The sequence below is a fragment of the Bos indicus genome, chromosome 19, assembly GCF_029378745.1.
Source record: "Bos indicus isolate NIAB-ARS_2022 breed Sahiwal x Tharparkar chromosome 19, NIAB-ARS_B.indTharparkar_mat_pri_1.0, whole genome shotgun sequence".
Taxonomy (NCBI): Eukaryota; Metazoa; Chordata; class Mammalia; order Artiodactyla; family Bovidae; genus Bos; species Bos indicus.
In genome coordinates this window covers 63530363-63557029 of record NC_091778.1, presented here as the reverse complement: position 1 = coordinate 63557029, position 26667 = coordinate 63530363, and the positions used below count along the sequence as shown (strand labels likewise).

Here is a 26667-nt window from a genome sequence, read left to right as displayed (position 1 = left end):
TGCTTAGCACAGTACACGAGCGTGAGCGCACACTCAGAGGCCGCTGTGTAGAACTAGGTGGCTATGAAGAATGGACTCTCTGATGATTTTTTTTGGTTATTAGAGTTCAAAGTATTATGAAAGGCAAAATAGCTTTTTTTTTTTTTTCCTACTCCAGCAAGACTGTTTCTCGGTAAAATAAATCCTGACACATTTCATATTTTCGGGATCACAGATGTTCTTTCCCCTGATGAGTAAATACTGTGGAATGTTGTAGTGGGAACGGCTTCCAGGCGTGTTTGGCTCAGCAGTTGCTCACCATTCACAGCTTTCCCGTGTGGAGTCTCATGCACGGGTGCGCGGGGCGCTAGCTGTGGCCGCGCCTCCCTGCGCGCCCGGCAGGCTGGGTGCACGAGGCGGGCTGTGTCCGAGGCCGTAGTCGCAGCGCGCGCTCTCGTTGCAGGTGATCGCCGAGCTGCAGGGCACCGTCTCCTCGCTGCGGGAGGACAGCAGCCGGCAGCAGCTCGCGGCCGAGCGGCGGCTCCAGGAGGTCGTGCGCAAGTTTGAAGACGAGAAGCAGCAGCTGATCAGAGAGAACGAGCGAGCTGTCAAGGTAAGGCGCTTTCACGTGGCTGCCGGCAGGCGAGGCAGCCGCAGGCACCCTTGTCCAGCGCGCCCCCTGGCCTCGCGTGCGCTGGGCTCTGATGCGGCCGGCCCTGCGAGGCCACGTGCCCGCAGGGACAGGCCACCTCAAGCCCAGCACGCCCACAGCCGATACATGCTTGAGAGCCACCCCATGCCCACCCCAGGCTCCTTGGAGCTGCCTCTGGCCAGAGCGAGCGCGTTGGCACTGCTGGCAGGTAAACGCACGGCAGCTCCCGTTTACCTGCCCCTGCGCGCCACGTCCCCCAGCACTGCCCGGGTCTGATGCGCGGACACCCGCTCTATGGCGGCCCGCCTCCGACGGCCGGGTGATCCCCTGGGCCGGTCCTGACTTCACCGCAGAGAACATGGATGAAAGCGTCTGTGTCATTTGGGGTTTAATGTGAGGGTGAGAGTCTGGAGCCTTTATAAGTAACATTTAAAGAGAAAGTGTGTGTTAAAGAATTCCCGGCAAAAGGCTGTTTCTCGGTCATTTGATTTTGTTACAACGGTGCTGAGCGCAGGTAGGGTGATCACATCAGAGCGTTTGGGCTTTGTCTCGCCTCTTCTGCCCAGTGTCTCCGTCTCTCTTCTGGCCTGTTGTCGGCCATCCCTGTGATTTGGGGGAAAGTCAGTGTCCGCGTCGCTTGCTTTTTCATATATACCCTTTACGCTGGGCAGCGCGAATAGAAGCAAAAACCTTAAGATGTGGACAAAACCTTCCAGGCCAGCACACCCTGCCTCCTGACCAGGGGTGAGGACCTGTTTGCTCCTTCATGAGATTTTCCCTATATTTTTCCACCTGTGAGCATTTCTTTCCCCCCTACATGTGATGAGACACAAAAAAGTGTTTCTTTTTTCATATTCTGATAATTTTTTTTAATCTTTGAATTTCCATTCATAAATGCAGGAAGAAGTCCGCATTGGTCTGTAGAACTCTTTTGCTTTGTATGAACTGTTGACTACTTTCTTTCAACTCTTTTTCTATATAAAGATTTCATTTTAAGTGAATTTCTTTTCCACTTGAAATCCAAATACTGCGTTGTAGGTAATTGCCAAATTTTAAATAAATAATTGGATCCCAACATATGCAAAATGGAAAACATCAATTTACTCCATAACAACATAATTTCTAGTATTCTTTCTTAAAGATTAAAAAAATCTTGAAAGAAATATAATTCATATTTGCCTAGTTTTGTTTATTTTTGCAGTGGTAACCTGTTTACCTGTTACAACGGAAAAACCTGATCCTAATTTCCAGCCAACCGTCAGATCATAAAAGCTGAAGTTGAAGTTAAATGATGAGAGACATACATTGACACAATACACTGGGCTTCCCCGATGACTCGGCGGGCAGAGAGTCTGCCTGCGGTGCAGGAGACACAGTGGATGCGGGTTCGGTCCCTGGGTTGGGAAGATTCCCTGGAGAAGGAAATGGCAACTCGCTCCAGTATTCTTGCCTGGAAAACCCTATGGACAGAGGAGCCTGGCAGGCTGCAGTCCAAAGGGTCTCAAAGAGACAGATAAGACTAAGTACACAGGCATGGCATCCATATACATACATATATGTATATATATGTAACATATGATGACCAAAGCTTAGATGCCTGAAAATAATTAAAATTACAATGTAGATAAGGTGTGTTTGAGTTTTGATTCATTCATTTATACTCTGGTGAAGTGCATGACTTTTTCTTTACTGACCTATAGCAGTGTTAATGTGTTAACACTTGTTGCCTTGCTTTTTTTTTTTAGGCTATGTCACAAAAATAAGAATGAGAGCTAGTATTTCTTCAACAAGTACTGTGTACCAGGCTTTCTGCCAAACCTTTCCTTTCATCCCATGTTCCGTTGTCTCATTTAAGTCTTATAAGTAGTCTTGTCGAGGAAGGCATTTCCATCGTCCCATCTTACAGATGGAAGAATCAAGGCTCTGGGGTGATGTGACCAGCGAGGACAGGTTCAGTGTCTTCTGAGGCAAGAGCCTCAGCGACTTCACCGTGCACGGAAGCCCCGTGCCCACACTGCCTGTGACAGCGAGTCATGCCCGGTGCATCGGTGAGCGCGGGAGCCCTCGCTCTCGTTTCCTGGCTGCCTGAAGGCGGGTAGCACCTTTGCAGCGGTTGTTCCTCTCGGCATTCTAGTCATGCTTGTTTTGTAGACGCAGATTCGCGAACAGAGTTAGGTACTCGAGAGATACACAGTCACCAAGTCCATGTGTCTGCGTATACACGACGAGGACCTGCGGTTTGTAGTGCTAGATACCAGCGTAGTTAAATGTCGGTTGTCAGCAGTGCTGTAAGAACAGTGTGTGCGCTGCCTGTGAAGTGTGCCTCTGCCCACCTTCCGGGTTGGAGGATGGGGTGGGCGGTAGACCCAGCAGCAGGCCAAGCAGGCCACCGGAGGGTTCCCGTGGGTACGCGGGCCTTTCGTCACAGTGAGGCTTTAGGGGAAGACGGAGGTGTTGAGTAGGCTGAAAAACCCACTTACAGGGCCGCCAATCTGGAGAATAGTGCAGAGTACCCCTCACTATTCAGTCACCCCGGAGGCATGCTGTTTCCAGGATCCACCCTGCGTGGCAGGTAAAGACGCGCCCAGAGCTTTAGCCGGAAGGACGCCCCTTCCCGCGCTCACATGCCTATCATGGAGCTCCCGTTCCGGGAAAGGCCCCCACAGCACCAGCGTTCCCATCTCCTTTCGGTGCTGTTCTTTCCACCCTAGCACATCAGCTGAAAACTGAGCAATGTAGAAAACGACGCTGCAGAAGGATACTGAAGGATCTGAAAGATGTTCACAAGACAGTTTTCAATGAAAATGCAATTTACAAAACATTAAGTGCATAAGAGGTCGTCTTTGCCACCCCCCCCCCCCCCCCCCCGCCAAAAGTATATATAAAGAGAAGAAAGGCTGGAATTATGTGTCAGCATTTTGCTGGTGGATACTGTTAGTGGTGGAATTTGTGGTAATTTTCCTCTCTTAGCTCTATACTTTAGTTCTTTTTTAAATTAATTGATTTATTTTAATTGGAGAATAATTACTTTACAATATTGTGATGGTTTTTGCCATACTCAACATGAATTGGCCACAGGTATACAAGTGTCCCCCCCCGATACTTTAGTTCTAACACCACTTTGACAACATGACACAGTAAAAATTGTTTGCTAGAAAAGAAAAGGCCTTAGCCTGAAGGAGTTCAGAGGTGGACGTCAGGGAGTCCTGCAGCTGAGACCCACGGCGGGCATGAGCCTCGCTGTCTAGGAGACAAGGAGGGGAGCATGCTATGAAGGGGAACTCCTGGGGCATAGAGACTTCTAGAAACATGGTCATGCAAGCAGATCCTTTATGCTGAAGTACACCCCGTCTCCAGAGCAGAAGTCCTCATCACTGTTCACTGCTTCAGTTCATCCTCACCTTCAGAGGCAAGCTTCTGAAGAGATCTGTTGCTGCTATGTAACAAGTCACCCCAGAACCTGGGGGTTTACAGCGACAGCTGTTTTGCGCACCAGTCTTCGCATCACGAACGTGCGCGGGGGTGGGCGGGCGGCTCTGCTCAGCAAGCGGCGTGGGGTGCGCCCTGGTCAGCGTACTTCTCCCAGAAGCTGGGCTGGGCTGCAGTGCCCAGGACCGTGCATGGCCTCTTTTGTTTTAAGAAAATCTACTCTATTGTTTTTATAAAAATGGATAATGGCATATGCTCATGAATAATTCCAAGTGCAGTGGGGAAAGGGAAAAATACCTGAAGTCACGGCAGAGTTCATCACCCAGAAGCAGCCAACCACCTTAGCAGTCAGGTGAGGTCATCGCAGATGCCTGACTACTGTAGGGAGAAAGGAGATCCAGATGGACTGGTGAGCTGGGTTCACCCGCTAGATTCTGTATTTGTGTTAGGCTTAGAAAAATCTCAAGTTGATTTTACTTAAATTCGGCAGATGGGTGAATCTAGAGTGAAACAGGAAGAACTGTTAAACGGGGGCAGAATTTGAGCTTTGGCTGAAGACTGAGTTCTAGAATAACACACGTACTCCCTTGACCCTCGTCACTCCTCCTGCTTGGGGTGCACACGGTCTGGGCTTGCGACACGCACAGTTTGTCTCTAGCCATACCCTTACTTCATACCCACACTGTCTCTAAAGGACGTGGTACTTCCCACCAGGCCATTTATAGTCAGCCTTCCACACTCCCACCCCCAAACTCCTAACTTTCATGTGGTTCCAAATGGGCAGGATTTCATGGGCAAGTGGTTCCTTCAAGACTCACGGTGCTGCCTTCCCCGGGTTTTTCCATGTTTAAGAATGTCTTCTGGGACATCCCTGGTGATCCAGCGGTTAGGAATCCACCTTCCAACGCAGGGTGTGAGGGTTCTATCCCTAGTTGGGGAACTAAGATCCCACGTGCCTTACAGCAAAAAAAAAAAAAGCAACATAAAAACAACAGAAGCAATATTGTAACAAATTCAGTAAAGACTAAAAGTGACCCATATCAAAAAAAAAAACTTAAAAAAAAGTTTTTAAAAAGTCTGCTGATTAACCCTTATGTTTGAATAACCTGTGAGATGGACATAGTATCCTTATCTTCATTTTCACCTGAAAACTTGGACGTTGCTCACGTGGCACATAAAGCTGCCGTGGAGAAAACTAGGCAAGGTTGAGCTTTCCCAGGTCCGCAGTTTGCTGTTTCTAGGGGATTCCTGAAGAAGTCTGTCTTTATCGTTAAGCTTAATAGAGTAACACGGATAAATTATGCTTTTAACCAGGATCCCCCTAAATGCTAAGCATTCCGTATCAACTGTCTCTGAAGTGCAGCGAACCTCCCCTCCATATAACACTTGCTGGTAGAGTCTCTGCATTTTCTGGAGCCTAGGGAAGGGGCGGGAGAGCTGGAGCAGAGGGCGCTCACAGGCTGGTCAGGCTGACTGCTCTTTGAGTTCACACTGCCTTAAAGGGTGTGCGGGCAGCGGCATGTCACCCTGGGGACTGAGTTGTCCCAATTTGGTGTCCATATGCTGTAGTTTTTCCAGTAGTCATGTACAGACATGAGAGTTAGACCTTAAGGAAGGCCGAGCACTGAAGAATTGATGCTTTCAAACTCTGGTGCTGGACTAGACACTTGAGAGTCCCTTGGACAGCAAGGAGATCAAACCAGTCAATCCTAAAGGAAATCAGTCCTGAACATGCATTGGAAAAACTTAAGCTCATGCTTAAGCTGAATCTCCTATACTTTGGCCAACTGATGTGAGGAGCCAGCTCATTGGAAAAAACCCTGATGCTGGGAAAGATTGAGGGCAGGAGGGGGAGGAGGCAACAGGCAGCAGAGGATGAGACGGTTAGATGGCATCATCAACTTAGTGGACATGGGTTTGTGCAAACTCCGGGAGATGGTAAAGGACAGGGAGTGTGCCGCAGTCCGTGGGGTTGCAAAGAGTCAGACACAATTTAGCAACTGAACAGCAATGGTTTCAATCTCTGATGTAGTAAATATTATAGATACAACCCACATACACAAAACCTCTTTGGGGTTCTTAATTTCTTAAAAGTGTAAAGGGGACCAGAGACCAAATCCTTTGAGAGTCGCTTGTCTAGACGTTGCCCTTCTCTCGACCTTGTTGACCGCCTGCTCTCTACCTTCGTGCTCACCGTGGTGATACGGTCTCCGTGTAGAGTCCTTTCCCTTAAGGTTTCAGTGTCATCTTCTGTGACGTGTCTGAGTGAGAAGCCATGCCAGGTTTGTTCCTTCCTCTACTGAAGTTTCCACTGCACCCTGATGCTGTCCCCACGTCCTCATCTGAAACCTTGCTGTGGGACATGTTTTGCACCCCGGGATCTGCACGTCTAGGGAGGTGACGTGGAGCTCGTCGTTATCTGTGGGTAGGGGCAACACGCGGCACCCAGACCCACGTGTGGCGTGACGCATACGAACCCCCTGAGCGGACGGACAGAAACTCCCTCGCACCTTCCAGAACAGTCGGTGGTCTTGAGAGGACTTGGGGATTGCAAAGAGGAGGTCGTGTCTGGATTCTGCTTCCTTCTGCTGCCGAGCAGACCCTAAGTTTCTTGAGCACAAGCGCTTACTGCCAGGTTTGTTTCAGTGGAAGTTCTGGAAATAGACTGAATAAATGAATGATGAAAAGTGAAAGTCGCTCAGTCGAGTCCGACTCTTTGTGACCCCGTGGACTGTACAGTGCATGGAGCTCTCCAGGCCGGAGTACTGGCGTGGGTAGCCGTTCTCTTCTCCAGGGCATCTTCCCAACCCAGGGGTGAACCCGAGTCTCCTGCATCGCAGGCGGATTCTTCAGCAGCTGATGTTACCTCTTAAATCAAGGCTCTGGAAGGAAGCACATGCCTTCACTCTGGAGTCGCGCTGCTGGCGGCAGCGAGCTCGGGAGTGCTTTGTGCTGCAGTAGCAGAAGCTCGAACACGGCTCCGATTTGGGCTGGCAGGTTTGTGTTTTGCCTCCCAGGCAGATTCTAATCAAACCCCCTCGCCGTGTTTACACAGCATCTCTGTTCCCCAAACCCCAGGCTGCCCACCAGAGCCGGCCATCTGAGCGTCCGTCAGCACTGCCCCTGAACTCACACCGGTTGGCGGGGGATGTGGGCAGAGGCAGTTCTGCAGGAGGACCGGGAGCTCTCCTCCAGCATCGGGCACCCCCAGGCCGAGTCCTGTCTGTGAAGCTGGTGGATTGAAAGTGCCTCGCTGTGAAGCCAGATGTCTGAGCAGAGATTTCACATCGCAGAGAGGTGTTGTAAAATTTTCGCTTGTAGGTACAGAAAAGAGATTTTAGAGCTGGGATGCTCTTCTGCCTTGGCCACTGCCTGGAGTTTACGAGGAAAGATCGCTGCCAGGGGGCCGTCGAGCAATCTGGTCTGTGTTACCAGCAGGGCTGGAGGGAGGGGAAAGAGCATTTCATAAGGTTGGGCAATTGTTGCTGTGCTGAAAGCTCACAGGAATCCACTTCCCAGAGAATAAAATTACAGACCTCATTGCGGGATTTCAGGGACATTGAGAAACAGGGAGCAATCCCGGAGCCTGGCATCAGACAGCCCTGCTTGGAACCTGCTCACCAGCTAATTCCTATCTCCCCTGTGCTCATCCTAAGGGCGTGGAGGGCACGCTGTCTCGGTGCCCTCTGGAGCTGGAGTAATAATGCCAAGAAGAGAAATGGACCTTCCATCTCACCCAAGGTGATCGGCCTGCCCACGCGGAGAGGGAGACAGCCGTCCAGTCCTAACCGCGTCAACGGGAGCGCCGTTTCCCCAGGAAGGGTGCTCTGGGCGGCGGGCATGGGACGCGGCGATGGCTGAGCAGAGGGGGCGAGCGGTCTCCCCGCGAGTATGCCAGCCCCGCCTCTCCTCCAGCTCTGTTCTCTGGAAGATCTCTGCTCTACTTGAAGACAAGTCGAAGGTCATTTGTTCAGTGGAAAAAACCTTCAAGCACTGTGAAGAGCATTGTTAGCCCCTGGGCCCAGGCCTGTGTGTTATAACGGAGCCGAGCAGAGTCGGGTGAGTGAGTGTGAGAGCGCCTGCGGAGGGTGGACACGGGCAGGCGCAGGGGTTCTGCGCCAGCGCCTGTGCCTCGTGGAAGAGCCTGCAACCACCGCGCGGTCCAAACTGGGGACGGCTCTGCTCCCTCAGATGCTGGAGTACAGGTGCATCCCTCAGCTTTTTTCCTTTCATATATGAGAAAATTAACAAATAACTGTTTGGAAATATTTTCATCCTTAATAATTCTGAACTAATCCGAAGCTGTTTCAAAGTCAGTATGATGACCTGAAATATGTGATTTCATCATTACCTAAGCAGCCACAGCTAAAGTGACTGAATGATTGCCGTGTCTTATAACATAGCCTTCCAGCTCCAGGCCCCACGGTTCCAAGGACCGTCCACCTCCCCAAGACGGGGCTAGAAGGCCAGACAGTGGACGGACGGCTCTCCACCATCCCTGATTCGCTTTCGAGCTGCCGGGCACCCTCCTGCTCTGCTTTCTCTGAGGCACCGAGTCAGCTCTCCCACGCGTCCCCCAGGCCCCTTTACTAATCCCAGCGTGATGTAGCCGTTGAGGCCTGAACCAGTGGTGTTTTCCCACCTCTAGCACCCCCCCAACGCCATGCAGCATTGACCATATTGACCCACAACTTTCTCTCTAGAGCAGGGCTTGGAGAACCTTCCCCGAAAAGGGCTGGAGAGTGGATATTCTGGGGTCATACAGTCTCCGTCACAGTGACCCAGCTCCTGGTGCCGTGCTGTGCAAGCCTCAGACAGTTTGTTAACAAATGGGTGAGGCTGTATTCCAATAAAACTTTATTTAGGAGAACAGGCTTGAGTGAGGACATAGCCCACTGGCCGCAGTCTGCCCGCCGGGATCGGGGAGCTCACACCACTCCTGGTTGGCGGGTCTCCTCTGCTGGGCTCGCACCCCCTGCGTGGGCGGCCTCCGGTCCGGGCTGGGCTTTGCGGACCGTCTCCCAGCACAGTGCGCTCATCTCCCCTGTGACTCTCTGGCTGTCACTTCTGTCGAGATGCTCGCAGGAAGCCTCGCCTGACTGGTCAGTCCCCATGGCTCCCATCTTCTGCCGGAGATGCGCTGCCGCAACCTGCTCAGTAACTGCAGCCTCAAGTGAGCATCTCCAAGCCGGCTCCTCCTTCCTGCCCAGCGGGGTCACCCCCCAGCTGTGCTGTTTCCTGTTGGACACTTCAGGTTCGTCTTTGTCCTCTCGCCTTCATCCCCATTTATCTCAAGCGTGTCACTGGAGTCCTCGAAGGCATTCCTTACTCCTCCGTTAGGACCCTACTCAGAGCCCTTCTCAGCTCGCTATGGTGTAACACAGCCTCCCTCGGCTGCTGTCCCTGCCAGAAGGCTCTCAGCTCCGCCCAGCAGGAGGAGCTCTGCCAGAGCAGCCCTGGATCACTGGTTTCCCTGCCTCACAAGGAGAGCTTTGGGATCACCAGGAGGCGGCTCGCCCGCCAGAGGAGCAGAAGAGCAAAGCTATGGACGCAGGCTCACAGACGAAAAGTAACATCCAGTAAACGTGTAAGGACCGGCTGACTCTCATCCCTGATTTAAACTGTAAATCAGAACTGCGAAGGGCCTGGCTGCCGCCTGATGGGCGTGAATGCTGACCCTGAAAAAGTACCCAGTGATGTATGGTCACTGGAAGTTCAAATCGGCGCCGCCTCTGGAAGTCGGTGTGATGGAAGCTGCTGCTACGTCAGACGCACACGATTGGAACCTTTGGTGCCGCTCATAGGGGTGTATCCCACGGATAAACTTGCAAAGCTCTGCAGTATCTTTGTAGCCTTATTTGAGCAAAAAGATGGAGAAATAAGTGGTGCTGCATGAGAGCAGCGGGATGCTTTGGTGTTGCTGTTCAGCGGCCAAGTGTCCTGCGCTCCATGAGCTCGTGGACTGCAGCACGCCAGGCTCCCCCGTCCTCCCCTGTCTCCCAGAGCGTGCATTGAGTCGGTGATGCTGTCCAGCCATCTCACCCACTGCCGCCCCCTTCTCCTTTTGCCTCCAGTCTTTCCCAGCATCAGGGTCTTTTCCAGTGAGTCAGCTCTTCACATCAGGTGGCCAAGGTGCTGGAGCTTCAGCTTCAGCATCAGTCCTTCCAGTGACTATTCAGGGTTGATTTCCTTTAGGATGGACTGGTTTGATCTTGCAGTCCAAGGGACTCTCGGGTGTCTTCTCCAGCACCACAGTTTGAAAGCATCGATCAAAGAATGAAGTAGATCTGCCTTTGAAAGTGAGGCAAGATTGCCAGCATGCAGTCAGGGGAAAGATGCCACACACTATGTACATTTACCATTGCCTGAATGGGCCTCCAAAATGCGGGAAGGCGGCAGGTGGCCTCCAGCACAGGCCGCCTGGACGAGGGGCGTAACTCATACACGCTTGGGACTGTTTCCCCTGACCCTACATTCGCCTGTGCAGGTTGGGATACAGATGTCCAGTGAAAAATGGAAATGGGTTGCACGTTTATCTGTATATGGTATTGGTGTGTGTGTGTACTTAAAAAAAAAAAAAAAAAGAATGCATATGTTGGGTTGCCCAGAAAGCTCGTTTGGAATTTTCTGTAAGATGCTATGTAAAAACGGGAACAAACTTTTTGGCCAATGTAATATGTATGTATCTCCATATATTCAACAGTTATACATTCTTAGGAAAAAAAGTGAAGCTGTGAATAACAAGCAGTCGTACCAGCATAACTGATTCTCCTGAATGTGCCTGTAAATCATGGAAAAATTTTAAGACAGGCCTTGGTCATTTTGCTTTACGTTTATATAATGTTATTTTTAGGGAATTTGTTGCATTAAAGAAATAGAACATGTAGAGAGTTAACTTTACACAGAATTTCTAGGGAACTAAATCAATTCAGTAAATTAACAAGGATAAGCCTAGTTTTTATAATTAATTTTCCAAAAGCAGATAATGAGGAAAAAAATTCATGTGATGTCGTCATGCCATCAAAAAAGACCAAAATGTCATTTCCAGGGCTGTCAGCAGGAGTCGTTTGCTGTCATAGCAGCTGAGACTAGAGATTTGGAGCGAGCGAGATCGGGGTGGTTAGTGGGTTGCAGGAATGCTTTAATGTTGGAAGCACAGAGGAAAGAGGAATTAAAAACAAAGACACAGCCCCCGTTTTTTTCAAGAGAAGCAAAACCCTTTTGCTTTTATGTTTCTGTCACTTGCTCCAGGATCCTTCATGAAGCCCTCTAACCACCTAAATAAATATTCATATGGCTGCTCAACATCTCATTAATAAACCAAGATTTGGTGGTAACATATTTCAGAGTAACATGTGATTTGCATCTCACCCTTGTTTAACTTTAAATCTCAAGCAATTAATAAATTAGACTCGAGAGGTTTTTAAGAAGTAACATCTTACACACACCACAAATTGCATTATTTTTATGTGTAAATAATGATGAAAGGAGAGATTGTTCCTTTGATGTCTATAAACTACACTGTGAAATATGCAGAGAACATTCTTGAGTTCAGTTGCAGCCAAAACAAATAGACTAGTTCATAAAACAAAGCAGCAGCATTCTTAGAAGCAAGCGTTACTTTTTCTTTTCCTCCCAGTTCTTTTTCCATCATATATCCTTGCCATTCCTCAGGGCAGATTCGTTCCAAGTTCAAAAGTGATGCTGGCCTGTGTTTCCTCACCCCGAGAGCTGGGTCCTTCTCAAGCTCTTCCCAGTAAACTTGTCTTCCCATTGAGCTCAGACCAGACCTCAGCTGGACAGCCAGTTCCCTTCAGGGAATCACTGTTGTCAACAATATTCCATTATTGCTCAAAAAGCCAATTATTTCAAATGTTAGCAAACACTCATGTTCCTCAGAGAGATATATTTACTCACTTCTCTATTTTCCAAGCTGGCTTATCTAGCTCCCTTTGTTTTTAAATAGTATCTGCAGATCCTTGTTTACAGAGTCTGCATCTGACCTGATTTTTTCTTTGAGAGTCAATAAAACAGCACCTTGTAAGTACTCATCTCCCAGGGGAAGGCTGTAGAAGTGGTTGGGCTCCTGTTGGAACAAGGAACAAGTTCTGACTGACATCACGACGAACATCACGAGGTGGCTCACATTCCACATCAGGCGTGTCTTCCTCCTCGAACACAGCGTGTGACTAAGATTACGCACGAGGCAGGCATGTACACATGTGAGAGTTGGTCCATAAAGGTGGCTGAGCGCCGAAGGATTGATGCCTTTCAACTGTGGTGCTGGGGAAGACTCTTGAGAGTCCCTGGAACTGCAAGGAGATCCAACCAGTCTATCCTAAAGGAAATCAACCCTGAATATTCATTGGAAGGACTGATGTTGAAGCTGAAGCTCCAATACTTGGGCCAACTGATGCCAAGAGCTGACTCACTGGAAAAGACCCTGATTGAGGGCAGGAGGAGAAGGGGGTGACAAAGGATGAGATGGTTGGATGGCATCACCAACTCAATGGACATGAGTTTGAGCAAGCTCCTGGGAGATAGTGGAGGACAGAAGAGCCTGGCGTCGCAGTCCACGGGGTCGTAGAGGGTCAGACATGACCAAGTGACTGAACCACAAGACACACTGGATTGGAGACCCCAGAGGTGTACACTTGACCTCCAGTCCCTCCGGGCGGGACAGCGGGTCTCCTCCACGGATCGGCTTTGCTGCAGCCCCAACATGGCCTCATGACACGTCGACCATTTACCTCCTCAGCCCAAAGCCTTTTCACTAACACTGATCTTGAGCTCCAATCCTAAGCTACCTTTTCTCTGTCTGAGTTTTTATTCTAATTTCTTTTCATCTGATGGTGGTTTTCTACTTGAGTTCACCATCTTCCTGTTCAAATCCATTGTTCATTTATTCTTAAAGCTTAATGAGCCCAGTATTTAAATACAGTGGATTCTTGTGAAACCGCCTCCTTTTATACCAGCTACAGCCCAGTCCATAACATCTCATTGACCAACAGTATCTTCAAGTGGAAAAGACTTGGAGATAACCGGCCCCTACCCGCATTCTCCTGCCCTCATCCCCACCCCGCTCCACAAATGAGTCCTGAGCCCATGGAGGGGGCGGTGTGGTCCTTTCCACGCAGCTCTTGGCAGCATCAGGCCTTGAGCCCAGGCTTCCACCTCTTCAGCCTTTCCCTTGTGCTCACTGTATCCAAACACACATGGAAATAAAGGAAAATGCATTTTCCTTTAAAATCTACATGAGCTGCCGGAACGGATGAAGCGTCTCCTCACGTCGTGCCTGGTTCCCGTGACTGCCCTTGGCCGGGGGCTCACCGAAGCCAGCGCTTGTTTGGATGTTTAAGGAACATGTCCCTCGGTGGCTGGCTCTGTCACTTGCTATGATTTTTAAACTATCACCAAGTGTCCTTGGAATCAGAATATTCAAGGTCAATTTAGAATAGAGGTGAGGGTTCCAGAAGCAACTTTCTGGACCCCTCGCTAATTTTAAGGGCGTTCCAAAGGAAGGAAACTGGTGAATAACCACGCCTCACCGTCTTGCAGGCCTGGGCTCTGTAGACACTTAGGCCAAGACTGATTTGTGAGAGTCTGTTTTCCAAGAGGAGACTGGTTGTTTTGAAGATCCATTGGGTTCGATGGCTTTATTCCTGTGGTCAGTGAACAAAGGAAAGCCGTCGACACAGCAGCCTGCTGTGTTTTTGGAAGACACTGACTGGAAATGGCCGGCTCTGGGTCCCTTTGAGCAATTTTCCAACCTTTGCTGAACTGGGATGCGTCACCCGAAGTCCCACCTTCCTGTTGCATCTGCTTCATTTTTCTGAGGCTCAAAGACTCCTCCCTGACACACTCGCGTGTGCTGCCTTTCAGAGGCTGGCGGGCCTTCCTGACAGGGACTCTGGAGCCGGGACCGCGTGGGTCCAAACCCTGCCTCCACCATCTGGAAGCTGCGGGGCCTCAGACAAGTCACCTCAGCTCTCTGGCCCACTTTCCTCATGTCAAGAAACAGTTTACAGTAAAATGTGCAGGAATGGCAGTGAGAAGTAAACGGCTTACCGCTTGAGCGGTGTGGAGCATAGTGCTTCTACTTAGTAAGCCCTACGTATACATCGTTGGTGCAGAAGGAAGAGGCCCCACTCCAGGGCTCTTGCCTGGAGACCTTCATGGACAGAGAAGCCTGACGGGCTACGGTCCATGAGGTTGCAGAGTCAGACTCGACTGAAGTGACTTAGCATGCACATGTACATCATTGGAGAAGGAAATAGCAACCCGTTCCAGTCACCTTGCCTGGAAAATTCCATGGACACAGGAACCTGGTGGGCTGCAGTCCCTGGGGGCTTGTCTCTGCCCTGACTCTGGGCAAGCGCTAACCCCCAGGCTGGCCCCTCCTGTCCCCACCCCACCCCCGGATCCCCCTTCACTTCTCGGGTCCTCGGAGACCTGGGAGCCTGGGAATGCACCCCAGCTCTCACAGGCTCATGGGGTTCCGCATCCCCAGCCGTCCAGGTAGGCCTGGCCACGGCCTCCCAGTGGCGCCGCGCGCCCAGGTGGGCGGCCCGCCCCGCCCATTCCTGCTCGCTCCGCATCTCCTCTCAGGTGCCTCTGTCCCCGGAAAGACTTGCGTGATGGTGACCTCTCGAGACCGACCTGGGCTCCGTCCTCTAGGCCCGCCTGTGGGCTCTCTCTCCCCACAGCGTGGACGCGGGAGTGGGCACGTGGGAGAAAGGACGCGGGAGCACGTGTGCGGGAGAGTGGGCGCGGGAGCGCGTGGGAGAGTGGACGCAGGGGTGCGCACAGGGTAGAGTGGACGCGGGAGTGCGCTCACGGGAGTGCTGACACAGGGCATGCTGACAGCTGGCGCCTCTGCTGCTGCTCTGGAGCAGCTCTGACCTACTGCTCCACCCAGCCCCAGCAGGTCAGGGCCGCTCACCACAGTCGAGTCCAGCCTGGAGCCTAGCCTCGTGGTCACCCGGCGCTCATGTGCTGGCTCGCGGGTGGTCACTGCTAATAAAGCCAGGCCCAGCGTCGCCTCTGCGTGTGGGCTGTCCTCGTGTGGGCTGCATGAGCAGTAGAAGCAGAGCTCCTCTTAGAAGGACTTTCTTCTTTAAAATGTTGCGGGAGTGTAGTTCATTTCAGTGTTGCGTTGGTTTCGGGTGTACAGCAAAGTGACCCAGTTGTACAAATACATGTTTTTTTTCAGATTCTTCTCCCATATAAGCCACCCATATAAGAGTTTTGAGTAAAATTCCCTGCGCTGTCCAGTAGGCCCTGGTTGATCATCTCTTTTATATACAGTCGTGTGTATGTGTTCATCCCAGACTGCTGGTGTATCCCTCCCCACAGCCTATCCCCTTGGGTAAAGTTAAGTCTGTTTTCAAAATCTGTGAGTCTGTTTAGTTTTGTAAATAAGATCATTTATATCATTTTTTTAAAATTGCGGCAACACACACGCAGAGAAAGCAAGCCATCCACCTTCGGAAGCATCTCTGAATCCCTGCACCCTCCACGACATGTCTGGGCGCCTCCTCAGACCCTCCTCTTTCTGTCTCCTCTGTGTCTCTCAGAGGCAAACCATTCTGAGCATTTCTCTGAACTTTTCAAGCAGAAATGCTTAACAAGATTTTGGTGCTAAAAAAACACTCACACTTACAGGCTTTACCCCAAGAAAAGAGCATGTTCTTGTCTCTCATCTTTCAGTGATCAGCCCTGGCCTGTCTGTGCTGCTGTTTGTCATTCTTCACTCGCTCAGTCATGTCCAACTCTTTGTGACCCCATGGACTGCGACACGCCAGGCTTCCCTGTCGTTCACTGTCCCCGAAGTTGGCTCAAATTCATCCACTGAGTCAGAAATGCCATCTATCCATCTCACCGTCTGTCATCTCCTTCTCCTGATCTCAACCTTTCCCAACATCAGAGTCTTTTTTTCAGTGAGTTGGCTCTGCGCATCAAGTGGCCAAGGTATTGGAGCTTCAGCATCAGTCCTTCCGATGAAGATTCAGGGTTGATTTCCTTTAGGATGGACTGGTTTTATCTCCTTGTAATCCATGGGACTCTCAAGAGTCTTCTACAACCCCACAGTTCGAAAGCATCCATTCTTCGGCGCTCAGCCTCCTTTATGGTCCAGCTCTCACGTCTGTACGCAACCACTGGAGACAGCTGTCACACCCGTGTGTGACCACGGGAGAAATCACAGCTCTGACTAGAAGCTCTGAAGAGCTGGATTTCCTTTCCTTTCTCCTTCAAATGTTTATCCAAGTTTTTGTTTCATCATGTTCAGGTTAGATTATTTCATTGCTTTTTTTAAATGTTTTATTAATAAGCATAAAGAAATACGTCCCCCTAAAAAGTTCAACTACATCCTCCCAAAATAAAATCAATAGCATTCAATATGAATACATATTTAACTACTAATTAAATAGACATTAAAATTAAGGGGCCCATGGAAAGAGGCTGTCTTCCTAACAGGATGAGTTGAAGGAGGCACTTTGCAAACATTCAATCACCGATTATATTCTCTAGAAAAATAGTAAATATTTGATTGAAATTAAACTAGTAAATGCAACTTCCAATTAAGATATAACAAAACATCACTTTTACACTTTAGGACGTTTGCTTAGTCAAGTCGGGAGAATTGAAAGGAGTCAAAGTTTATATCAATAGAGAAAAGTTGTCAGAAAAAATATTTATAGGCAAAATTATGTTCAATGCCTCCAAATGGTTATCAGGTCAGCCTGCCTACATGACCCTCGGTGGGCAAGACAGAGAAATCAGCTTCTCATTCTTATTTCTCTTATTTCTTCCTGGCCAAGAAATCTGGGGCCTTTGAAACACTTTCACCTTCAGCTGCCATGCCTTCACTAGGGCGCAAATTCTCTAACTGCTAGTTTTCCAAGAAATCGTGTGCAGGAAAATTAAAACTTGAAAGACAGTCTGGAAAAAGGGATTTGACCCAAAAAAATGTTTTCAAAGCCATGCTTTGTATTTATCGTATGGCGTCTATAAAGCATAGCTGCTATGCTGGGGGACATTGGGTAGGAATATGGACTTTCAAATACCTGCCTTTAGGTTAAGCCCTGGAGCCAAAAGCCAAAGAGGAAAAACCACTAATCAAAAGAATAGATAAAAATTATGTACAGTAACCATAATGTGGCATTTCTGAAAGTCGTCAAATCAGTTTCAAAACCTTATTTTTGTTCTAGTTCCAGTGTCTCTTTGGAGTTTTCCCTCTCTCTTCTGGGACTGACCTGTTTTCCTCTCTGTGAGATCATTAGAGTTTAAAGACAGCCTGTGTGAGCTGTGAGCTCTGAGCTGGCCGGCTGGCCGCTTGCCTGAGGCACACGGCAGCCTTTCAAAGGCTGTTTCCGGGGGCAAGGCAAGTTTTAAAATTCATGGTAAAGACTTTTAAGTGTGATGTAGTCAGAAGTCCTAAAATATACATATTTATTTAGCTGAGCAAATTATATTTCCCAATGAGAGCACAGCCGTAAAGGTTAGCGTTTTTCTAGGAATAAAATAAAATGGAACATGTAAATACAACTTTTATTACAGATGAGAATGTCTTCAGGCTTGAATTATTTGCACCACTGTTTAGAGACTGGCTTTGTAAGCATAAACCCGATTTTCAACTGAAAAGTTATGGCAACAATAGCTAATTTCTGGAACCCAGCCCTGTGCTGGCAGCACAGCGCGAGGTTGGGGTTTCCTGTGACTTTCCTGCCCCACCAGGCCCTTGGGATCACTTTGTCCCCGAATGCCTGCCACTTGCGGCCTCTGTTCCTCGTTTCCCCTCGTCTGGTGACCCCGTCTCTTGTCTCCACCACTGACCCCCAAGTTTTGAGTCAACCACACACACCACCACGGCAGTTGTAGCAGACATCTGCCCTGAACCGCAAACGGAAATGCGTGTCCCAGCAGCAGCTTTGTGATAAAGGTTAGGTCCTGGTCTCACAGCGGCACAGCGCTGAATTTCATACACTTAAGGGTCAGATAGGCCTTTCCAGGTCCAGTTCCTCCACCGGATACAAACACTGACATGAGCCTGAGCCGCCCCAGCCCCCTGCGTGGACCTCTCTAACCTCTGGGGAGCAGGGCCACACTGGTCCCTACTTCTCACCGAGCGTCCCATTCTGGTTCTTGGCTTCATACCCAGCGTCCAGTTCAGTATTTGGTAAACAGTAAGCACTCAGTAAATGTTTGCTGAGTGAAGAAATGAATTGGCGTCTACATCCACCAGCTAACAAAACTACTCTTAGAAAGGATCAACCTCCTCCTGCTTATTTTCATACTAGACATACTGGTGGTGGTGGGGATCCTGCTGGGATCACAGTGGGGACTGTGGTGGGGATCCTGGTGGGATCACAGTGGGGACTGTGGTGGGGATCCTGGTGGGATCACAGTGGGGACTGTGATGGGGATCCTGGTGGGATCACAGTGGGGACTGTGGTGGGGATCCTGGTGGGATCATAGTGGGGACTGTGATGGGGATCCTGGTGGGATCACAGTGGGGACTGTGGTGGGGATCCTGGTGGGATCACAGTGGGGACTGTGATGGGGATCCTGGTGGGATCACAGTGGGGACTGTGGTGGGGATCCTGGTGGGATCATAGTGGGGACTGGGGGGGGGATCGTGGGGGGATCGTGGTGGTGACAATGGGAGAGGGGCTTCAGGCATGAAGCCTGGGATTCTGATAACCGTCTGCTCCACACTCCACTTAAATGTCTTCCACATTTGTATTCACTGGCTCTTCTTTCCTCTTCAGGAGCTTTAAATATATTGGGTTGGGCAAAAGGTTCATTCATAATTTTCCATAAGATATCACAGAAAAATCCAAATCTTTTGCTCAACCATATAAATTGTACACAGTGCTCTTGATTTTTTCTCTATATTTTTCCCTGACCCTAACCCTAAGGGGAACATAAGTCCCTTCAATTTCACCTCTGTCTGCTCTGCAGAAGAATCACAACTTTGATGCCACTTTCCCCTCAAAGTCCAGGCTGAGTTGCAGATGGTCTCCTAGGATCTAGAACGCTGTGTGTCTTCTCCACAGTCTCACTGTGGCTGACTCTGCTTACACCGAGCTCCTCGGCTGACTCTTCTTATTCCTGTACAGCCAGCTGAATTGACCCTCTCCTGTCTAGCACCATCACCTCAATCTGATTTGCGCTGATCACCCCCGTCCCGGACTCCCCCTGAGTCCCCTTGCTCCCTTTCACGCAGCTCTCCCATGTGCCCCTACAGCAGATACATCAGTTCAGTTCAGTCGCGCAGTCGTGTCCCAGCTCTTTGCGACCCCATGAGCCGCCGCACACCAGGCCTCCCTGTCCATCATCAACTCTTGGAGTTCACCCAAACTCATGTCCATTGAGTCAGTGATGCCATCCAGCCATCTCATCCTCTGTCATCCCCTTCTCCTCCTGCCCCCAATCCCTCCCAGCATCAGAGTCTTTTCCAATGAGTCAACTCTTCTCATGAGGTGGCCAAAGTACTGGAGTTTCAGCTTTAGCATCATTCCTTCCAAAGAAATCCCAGGGCTGATCTCCTTCAGAATGGACTGGATGGATCTCCTTGCAGTCCAAGGGACTCTCAAGAGTCTTCTCCAACACCACAGTTCAAAAGCATCAATTCTTTGGCACTCAGCTTTCTTCACAGTCCAACTCTCACATCCATACATGATCACTGGAAAAACCATAGCTTTGACTAGACGGATCCTTGTTGGCAAAGTAATATATGTGCTTTTGAATATGCTATCTAGGTTGGCCATAACTTGCCTTCCAAGGAGTAAGCGTCTTTTAATTTCATGGCTGCAATCACCATCTGCAGTGATTTTGGAGCCCAGAAAAATAAAGTCTGACACTGTTTCCACTATTTCCCCATCTATTTGCCATAAAGTGATGGGACCAGATGCCATGATCTTTGTTTTCTGAATGTTGAGTTTTAAGCCAACTTTTTCACTCTCCTCTTTCACTTTCATCAAGAGGCTTTTGAGTTCCTCTTCACTTTCTGCCGTAAGGGTGGTGTCATCTGCATATCTGAGGTTATTGATATTTCTCCTGACAATCTTGATTCCAGCTTGTGCTTCTTCCAGCCCAGCGTTTTTCATGATGTACTCTGCATAGAAGTTAAATAAGCAGGGTGACAATATACAGCCTTGACGTACTCCTTTTCCTATTTGGAACCAGTCTGTTGTTCCATGTCCAGTTCTAACTGTTGCTTCCTGACGTGCATATAGATTTCTCAAGAGGCAGGTCAGGTGGTCTGGTATTCCCATCTCTTTCAGAATTTTCCACAGTTTATTGTGATCCACACAGTCAAAGGTTTTGGCATAGTCAAGAAAGCAGAAATAGATGTTTTTCTGGAACTCTTTTGCTTTTTCGATGATCCAGCAGATGTTGGCGATTTGATCTCTGGTTCCTCTGCAGATACGTGGGCCGCGTGTCTAAACTGGCCCGAGAGTGTCAGCCCCACGCAGACGCCTCCAGTTGTTCCTCACTGCCCTGTGTGTATCCGCAGCGTCAACCAGAGTGACTATTTTTGTGGCCTAAATACACCCTCTGTTTCCTTACACACGAATCTTTGCAGATATTGTTTCTTCCACCAGGTCAGATACAGGATTGCTTAGTCTAAGATTTCAGACATGCACCAACTGTAAATGATAAAATGAAGATATAAGATAGAGCTGTGGACTGCATTGTCAAAACAAAGGTGAAGTGAAGGTTTCCAGAGGAGAGGGCGAGAAGGAACGGACAGGGTGGCTAGGGACACAGGTGGGCGTTAGTGGAGACACTGCGCTCACGTGGCTGTCGGAGATGGCAGGGAGTGGGCACGGCCAGAGCTGCCCAAGTTCTGATCCCGCAGGTGAGCAGAGGGGAGTCACAGACGGGAGCACAGACTGTTAGTTCATCTCCACGCCAAGGGCCAGTAATCACCGCGTCAGTGGTAAACATTTTAGACTTTCTATAGAAGCTCCTTCTCCTAAGAAAGAATACTGTAAAATATCTGTATTTTTTGTTGACTTGTTTATACTTTAGTCAGTTTGGTTATCACAACCCAAACAAAATTAGATGTAGCTATCAGTAAAAATACTATATATTTACACTGTGGGCAGGGATATGAAAATATACGTATGTGTGTGTTTACGTGTGTGTATCCACCTGTATTTAAACACGTGGGAGACGGAGATGGGGGAAGAGGAGGGGCGGGAGGAGAGGCGGAGAGAGACGTTGGAGCTGGGTGAGGCGGTCTGGGCCCAGCTCTCATTTTCACTCTTGAAAACTGGAGCTCAAAGGGACATGTTCCTTTGTAGAGAATCAGATCCTCTTTGGAGAAGACAAAGTAGAAGATGGTTGCATAATTTACGTGAAGAGTGTATTAGAACCGCCACCCGAAGACTCATGTCCAGGCTGAGGAGCCCTGGGCTCCCGCGAGCAGTGGCCGTTGTCAGAGGGGAGGTGACTTAGTGCGGTGTCCCCAGCTCTCTGGGGGCAGCCAAGGGAAGAAGGAAGGTAACTGACTTGGAGGGAAGAACAGCCCGCAGAGAATCCGAGCAGGAGAAACGGACCGAATTCATGAAATGTGTGCGTTTTGCCGTCACCTGGGAAGGAGCTTTGTTAGGAGCCGGTGTGGAGCGCCGCAATGCCGCAGAGCGCTCAAAATAACGTCTAAGTTGTTCTTTAGACAGTATAGGCTTTCCTTAAGCGGCTATATTTAGATTTGCTTATGTTTTTGTTTCTAAAGTTAATATAATTTGTATCCTCTGCAGATTTGGGCTTGTGCTCCCCAAAATACAGACAGCAGTTTCCGAAGGCTCTGTAACAATGTCAGTCACATCAGCAGGTTCTGTCTGGGCACCTGGTGCCAGCCTCGACCACGGCCGTCTGCTGCAGAGCCCCCTCCAGTCCCACCTCCCTCTGCGAGTTTCCGAGAGCTACCAGGACACGCGGGCCGCGTGTCACCTGCCTGCCTTGCTGTGGAGCTGGGAACCCAGAGGAGACGCAGGGAAAGGGAGCGTGACTGGCGTGAGGAGGCCTGGCGCGCTGCGGTCTGTCAGCGTGTGAGGCTGCGCGCCCTGGGCGTGTCTCCGTGGCTTTTGTGCTGTGTCTGCCTCCCCGAGTATCCATGCCCAGCGTTCACCGGGTTCCTGGCCGGTGTCCGCTCGCTCAGCCTGGCGCAGATGCACCAGCTTTGCTCCAGTCCGGGCGCACAGCCCCGAGCCCCTCAAGCCTTTGCTTCTGAATCCCCGCGTGTGCCCACCTGCCCAGAGGACAGTCACTCGTGTCTTCTCATCCCAAGGGAAGATTAGAGCAGGGTCAGACAGCGCTAACCAGCACACTCCGGCACTATGTTGGTCACTATTTACACTTGCTGCAGAGAAAGCAGGAGGCTTTTTTGGCTGCAGCCCCATGGCACGGCACGGCAGAAATTATGTGTTTTTCTGGGCTTTGCTGGTCAGATGGAAGACGGTGGCCTCGTTTTCATATTCTTTTCCATTATGATTTATCACAGTGTGTGGAATACAGATCCCTGTGCTATACAGTAGGTCCTTGTTGACCATCTGTTTTATATACAGTAGTGTTTATCTGTTACATAGAATAATATATATCTTCTAATCTCAAACTCCCAATTCATTCCCTCCCCCACTTTCCCCTGTGGTAACCATAAATTTCTTTTCTGTGTCTGTGGGTCTATTTATGTTTTATATATAAATTTATTTGTATCATTTTTTTTAGATTCCACATACAAGCAATGTCATGTATATATCTGTCTTTCTCGGTCTGGCTTTCTTCACTTAGTATGATAATCTCTAGGTTCATCCATGCTGCTGTGACTGGCACCATTTCACTCTTTTTTACACTGAGAAATAACCCACTGTGTATATGTACCGCATCTTCTTTATCCATCTATCCGTAGGCACACAGGTTGGTGCCATGCTTTGGCTATCATAAATAATGTTGTGATGAAATTGGGGTGCATATTTTTCCGAGTTATTATTTCATTTTATTCAGATAAATACCCAGAAGTGGAATGACTGAATTGTATGGTGGTTCGAGTTTTAATTTTTTGAAGAATCTTTATACTTTTTTCCATAATGGCTGCACCAATTTATATTCCCATCAACAGCACTGGGCGGGGGGCGGTTCCCTTTTCTCTGCATCCTCACTAACGTTTGTAATTTTTTGTCGTTTTGATAATTGCCATCTGACAGATACGAAGCGGTGTCTCACTGTGGTTTCGGTGTGTGTTTCCGTGTTGATCAGTCGTGTCGAGCACCTTCGCACGCGTGTTGGCCGTCTGAATGTCTTCTTTGAAGAAACGTCTGTTCAGGTCGTGTGTCCATTCTTCAGTCAGGTCGTTTCCGCTTTTAGGGCTAACTTGTACGAGTTCTTTACGCATCACACGTTTCAGCTCTTAAGCTCTCACTGGACGTGTGACTGGCCAGCATCTTCTCCCGCCTACTAGAGTGCCTTTTCGTTTTATCGGCAGCTTCCTTTCTTGTGCAGAAGCTTTTTAGTTATCTGCTGTACTGTTTGTTTACTCTTGTTTTGTTGCCCTTGTCTGAGGAGACTGGTCCAAACAAGTATTGCTAAGACCAGTATCGAAGAGCTTACTGCCTGTTTTCTTCTAAGAGGTTTACATTCGAGGATGTCCTGAGTCCGTTTTGAGTTGGCTTTTGTGTGTGGTGTAAGACAGTGGTCCAGCTTCAGTCCTTTGCATGTGGCTGTCCAGTTGTCCCAACAACACTTACTGAAGAGACTGTTTTTCCTCCATTATGTGTTCTTGCCTCCTTGTCATGGATTAATCCATCATATATGGGTAGGTTTATTCCCTTGTTTATTTTTATTCCCATACTTTATTTTGGGGGGCTCCAAAATCACTGCAGATAGTGACTGCAGCCATGAAATTAAAAGACGCTTATTCCTTGGAAGAAAAGCTATGACCAACCTAGACAGCATATTCAAAAGCAGAGACATTACTTTGCCAACAAAGATCTGTCTAGTCAAAGCTATGGTTTTTCCAGTAGTCATGTGTGGATGTGAGAGTTGGACTATAAAGAAAGCTGAGTGCCAAAGAATTGATGCTTTTGAACTGTGGTGTTGGAGACGAGTCTTGAGAGTCCCAAGGAGATCCAACCAGTCCATCCTAAAGGAAATCAGTCCTGAATGTTCATTGGAAGGACTGATGCTGAAGCTGAAGCTCCAGTACTTTGACCACCTGATGCGAAGAGCTGACTCATTGGAAAAGACCCTGATGCTGGGAAAGATTGAAGGTGAGAGGAGAAGGGGAAGACAGAGGATGAGATGGTTGGATGGCATCACTGTCTCAATGGACATGAGTTTGGGTAAACTCCGGGAGTTGGTGATGGACAGGGAAGCCTGGCGTGCTGCAGTCCAGAGGATTGCAAAGAGTCAGACACACTGAGCGACTGAGCTGAACTTATTCCCCTGTATTTACCTTTGCGAAAGCTGCTTCTTTAGCAGACAGTTTCCCCTTCCTCACCCCTGCCTGTCAGAGCCGTTACTGTTACTCAGGGTTTTTCTCAAATGCCACTTCCTCCCTGAAGACTGTCCTCATCACCTTGTGCCTTTCCTTCATGTCACTTAATTGTAAGTGGACTTTTTTTAAGTTTTATTATCAAAGTTTGCAGATATACCCAAAAGCCAAGTACAGTGCTACGAAGCCCATCATGTGCATCGGGCAGTTTCAACTGTGATCAAAAATGGGCCATGTGTGTCCCACACTTTCTCCTTTTCTTCCTTGGCTAAAGTAACTTAAAGCACATTTCAGACGTCACGTCATTTTATCCTCCGTATTCCAGAAGGCCTCTCAGAAAACACGGGCACCATCTCACACAGCCACAGTGCCAACGTCATACCCACGAAAATTAACAGCAGTCTTTGTAGTATCATCTAACACGTGCTTCATAATTAGGTAGGCCCAGTTTTCCTGAAATGTCCATTTAAAGTTGATTTGTCTGAATCAGGATCCAAATGAAATAGGAGAGTCGTGTCTGCGTGTCGTGTCTTGTGTCTCTCCGTCTGCAGCAGACCCTCCTTGCTCTCTGCCCCACCCTGGCGACCTCCTGCAGACGCCCAGGGCCTGGCCGTGGAGCCTCCCGCCTTCTGCACTTCTGCACTGGCTTCCCTGCAATGTTGCTGGACTTCTTCCTGCCTCCTTTTTGTTCCCTTTTGTTCTCTCAGCTGGACACTTAAGACATCACTGAACCCCCTGATTTTTGTCCTGACCACATACCTTCTATGTCAGTCTAAGCACCTTCAAAGGTGAGGCCGTGGCTCCACTCCACACTGGGATTCCTGGGTGATGTCTGATCCACACTGGGATTCCTGGGTGATGTCTGATCCACACTGGGATTCCTGGGTGATGTCTGACACATTGTTTGTATTTTTAAAATACCATTCAGTTGATTTATCTAGAATGAGTTTTCTCCCTCTTGCAAAATGTGAGCTGGAGATATATACACTCAGTGCTGAGATATTTATATTAGGAATTGAGTTGCCAGAGAATTCTCAATAATCTAAGTCCCCATTTCTACTTTGCACTGAAAGAATTAGAGCCAAACATACGCGGGCACAGTTTTATATCTGAAGCTGCTTACAGTTTGGAGTAAAAGCACTTAACATGTGCAGTTATGAAACGGGTGAGATCTCCCAGTGCCTCACACAGACTCCAGGTGCGCACCGAAGTGGTGTCAGAAATCAGCGGTGTTGTGCATTCAGCAGTGAAAATCAGCTCACTAATCATTTTTCTGATCTAAGAATTTAATTCTGCTCAGTAGTTCAGAAATCAAGCTGAAAGTCTGACAGTACAAACACTATCCTGTGTGTGCTTTGTTGCTGATAACTAACTGCAATCCGAGCCTTAATAACCGAAAGGGAGTGGGAGGAACTTCAAAGGTTGCATGATAAATGTTTTTGACAATGTGTCAGCTGAACATTAAGCAGGATCTTTGCAAATCCTCTCATTCTAAGTGGTTTAAACAGAAAGTTTTAAACTTCTTCCTTCATGAGTACTGGCCCCAGATAGCACAGTATCCCGAGGTTGAAAAGGGAAAGAAAACTACTTTATCTGGCGAGTATAATCCCATCCCTCCGTGAGCGGGGGTCCCGGAGGGCCTCACCTGAGGGTCCTGCCTTCACGTCTCAGGCGTTCGGCGCCTCCTCACCGAGCCATGTGCCGAGGTGACGGCGGAGTGACCGCGTCTCTGACCCGATGTGACCGCGCGCACGGGAGAACAGAGGCAGGACCAGCCAGTGCGGTGACCGCGGCGCCCTCCTCACGCGGCTCCGCAGAGGTCTCAGGAGGGGAGCACTCTGGGTCCTCCCAAGGCTGAGATGGGGCCCGGAGCTGGGCAGTGGGAAAGGAGTGGCGGGCGGGGGCCGCGTTTCAGGACGAGACACAAAACGAGGGGCTTCCCTCCCCACGTGCGTCCGTCCCAGGGCTGCTGTGGCAAAGCGCCAGGACCCGGCAGCCTACCCCGGCAGGGGCGGCGGTCTCAGATGGATGGGGCGGGCGGGCCGTCCCCCCACGCGCAGCAAAGCGTGCCGGCGTCTTCAGTGTATTTATAGATAAACCAGAGTGG

General features: G+C 49.3%; 1 protein-coding gene and 1 long non-coding RNA gene across 4 annotated transcripts in view; one reads left to right on the top strand and one right to left on the bottom strand.

Annotated features, from left to right (window-relative positions):
• CEP112 (centrosomal protein 112) overlaps nt 1-26667 on the top strand; it is a 322059-nt gene that overhangs the window by 257851 nt on the left and 37541 nt on the right. For 2 of the 3 annotated variants that reach the window (XM_070774228.1, XM_070774232.1), the window contains one exon: nt 443-592. In XM_070774228.1, coding sequence (XP_070630329.1) covers nt 443-592 — 150 coding nt within the window. Of the gene's footprint in view, nt 1-442; nt 593-1832; nt 3478-26667 lie in introns of those variants that run through there. The other variant, XM_070774229.1, reaches the window with a different exon arrangement.
• Nucleotides 4024-26442, bottom strand: LOC139177668 (uncharacterized). The gene is made up of 3 exons (XR_011562212.1): nt 26206-26442; nt 4879-5016; nt 4024-4560 (listed from the first exon to the last, which is right to left on the bottom strand). It is a non-coding gene; the product is annotated as an uncharacterized lncRNA (long non-coding RNA).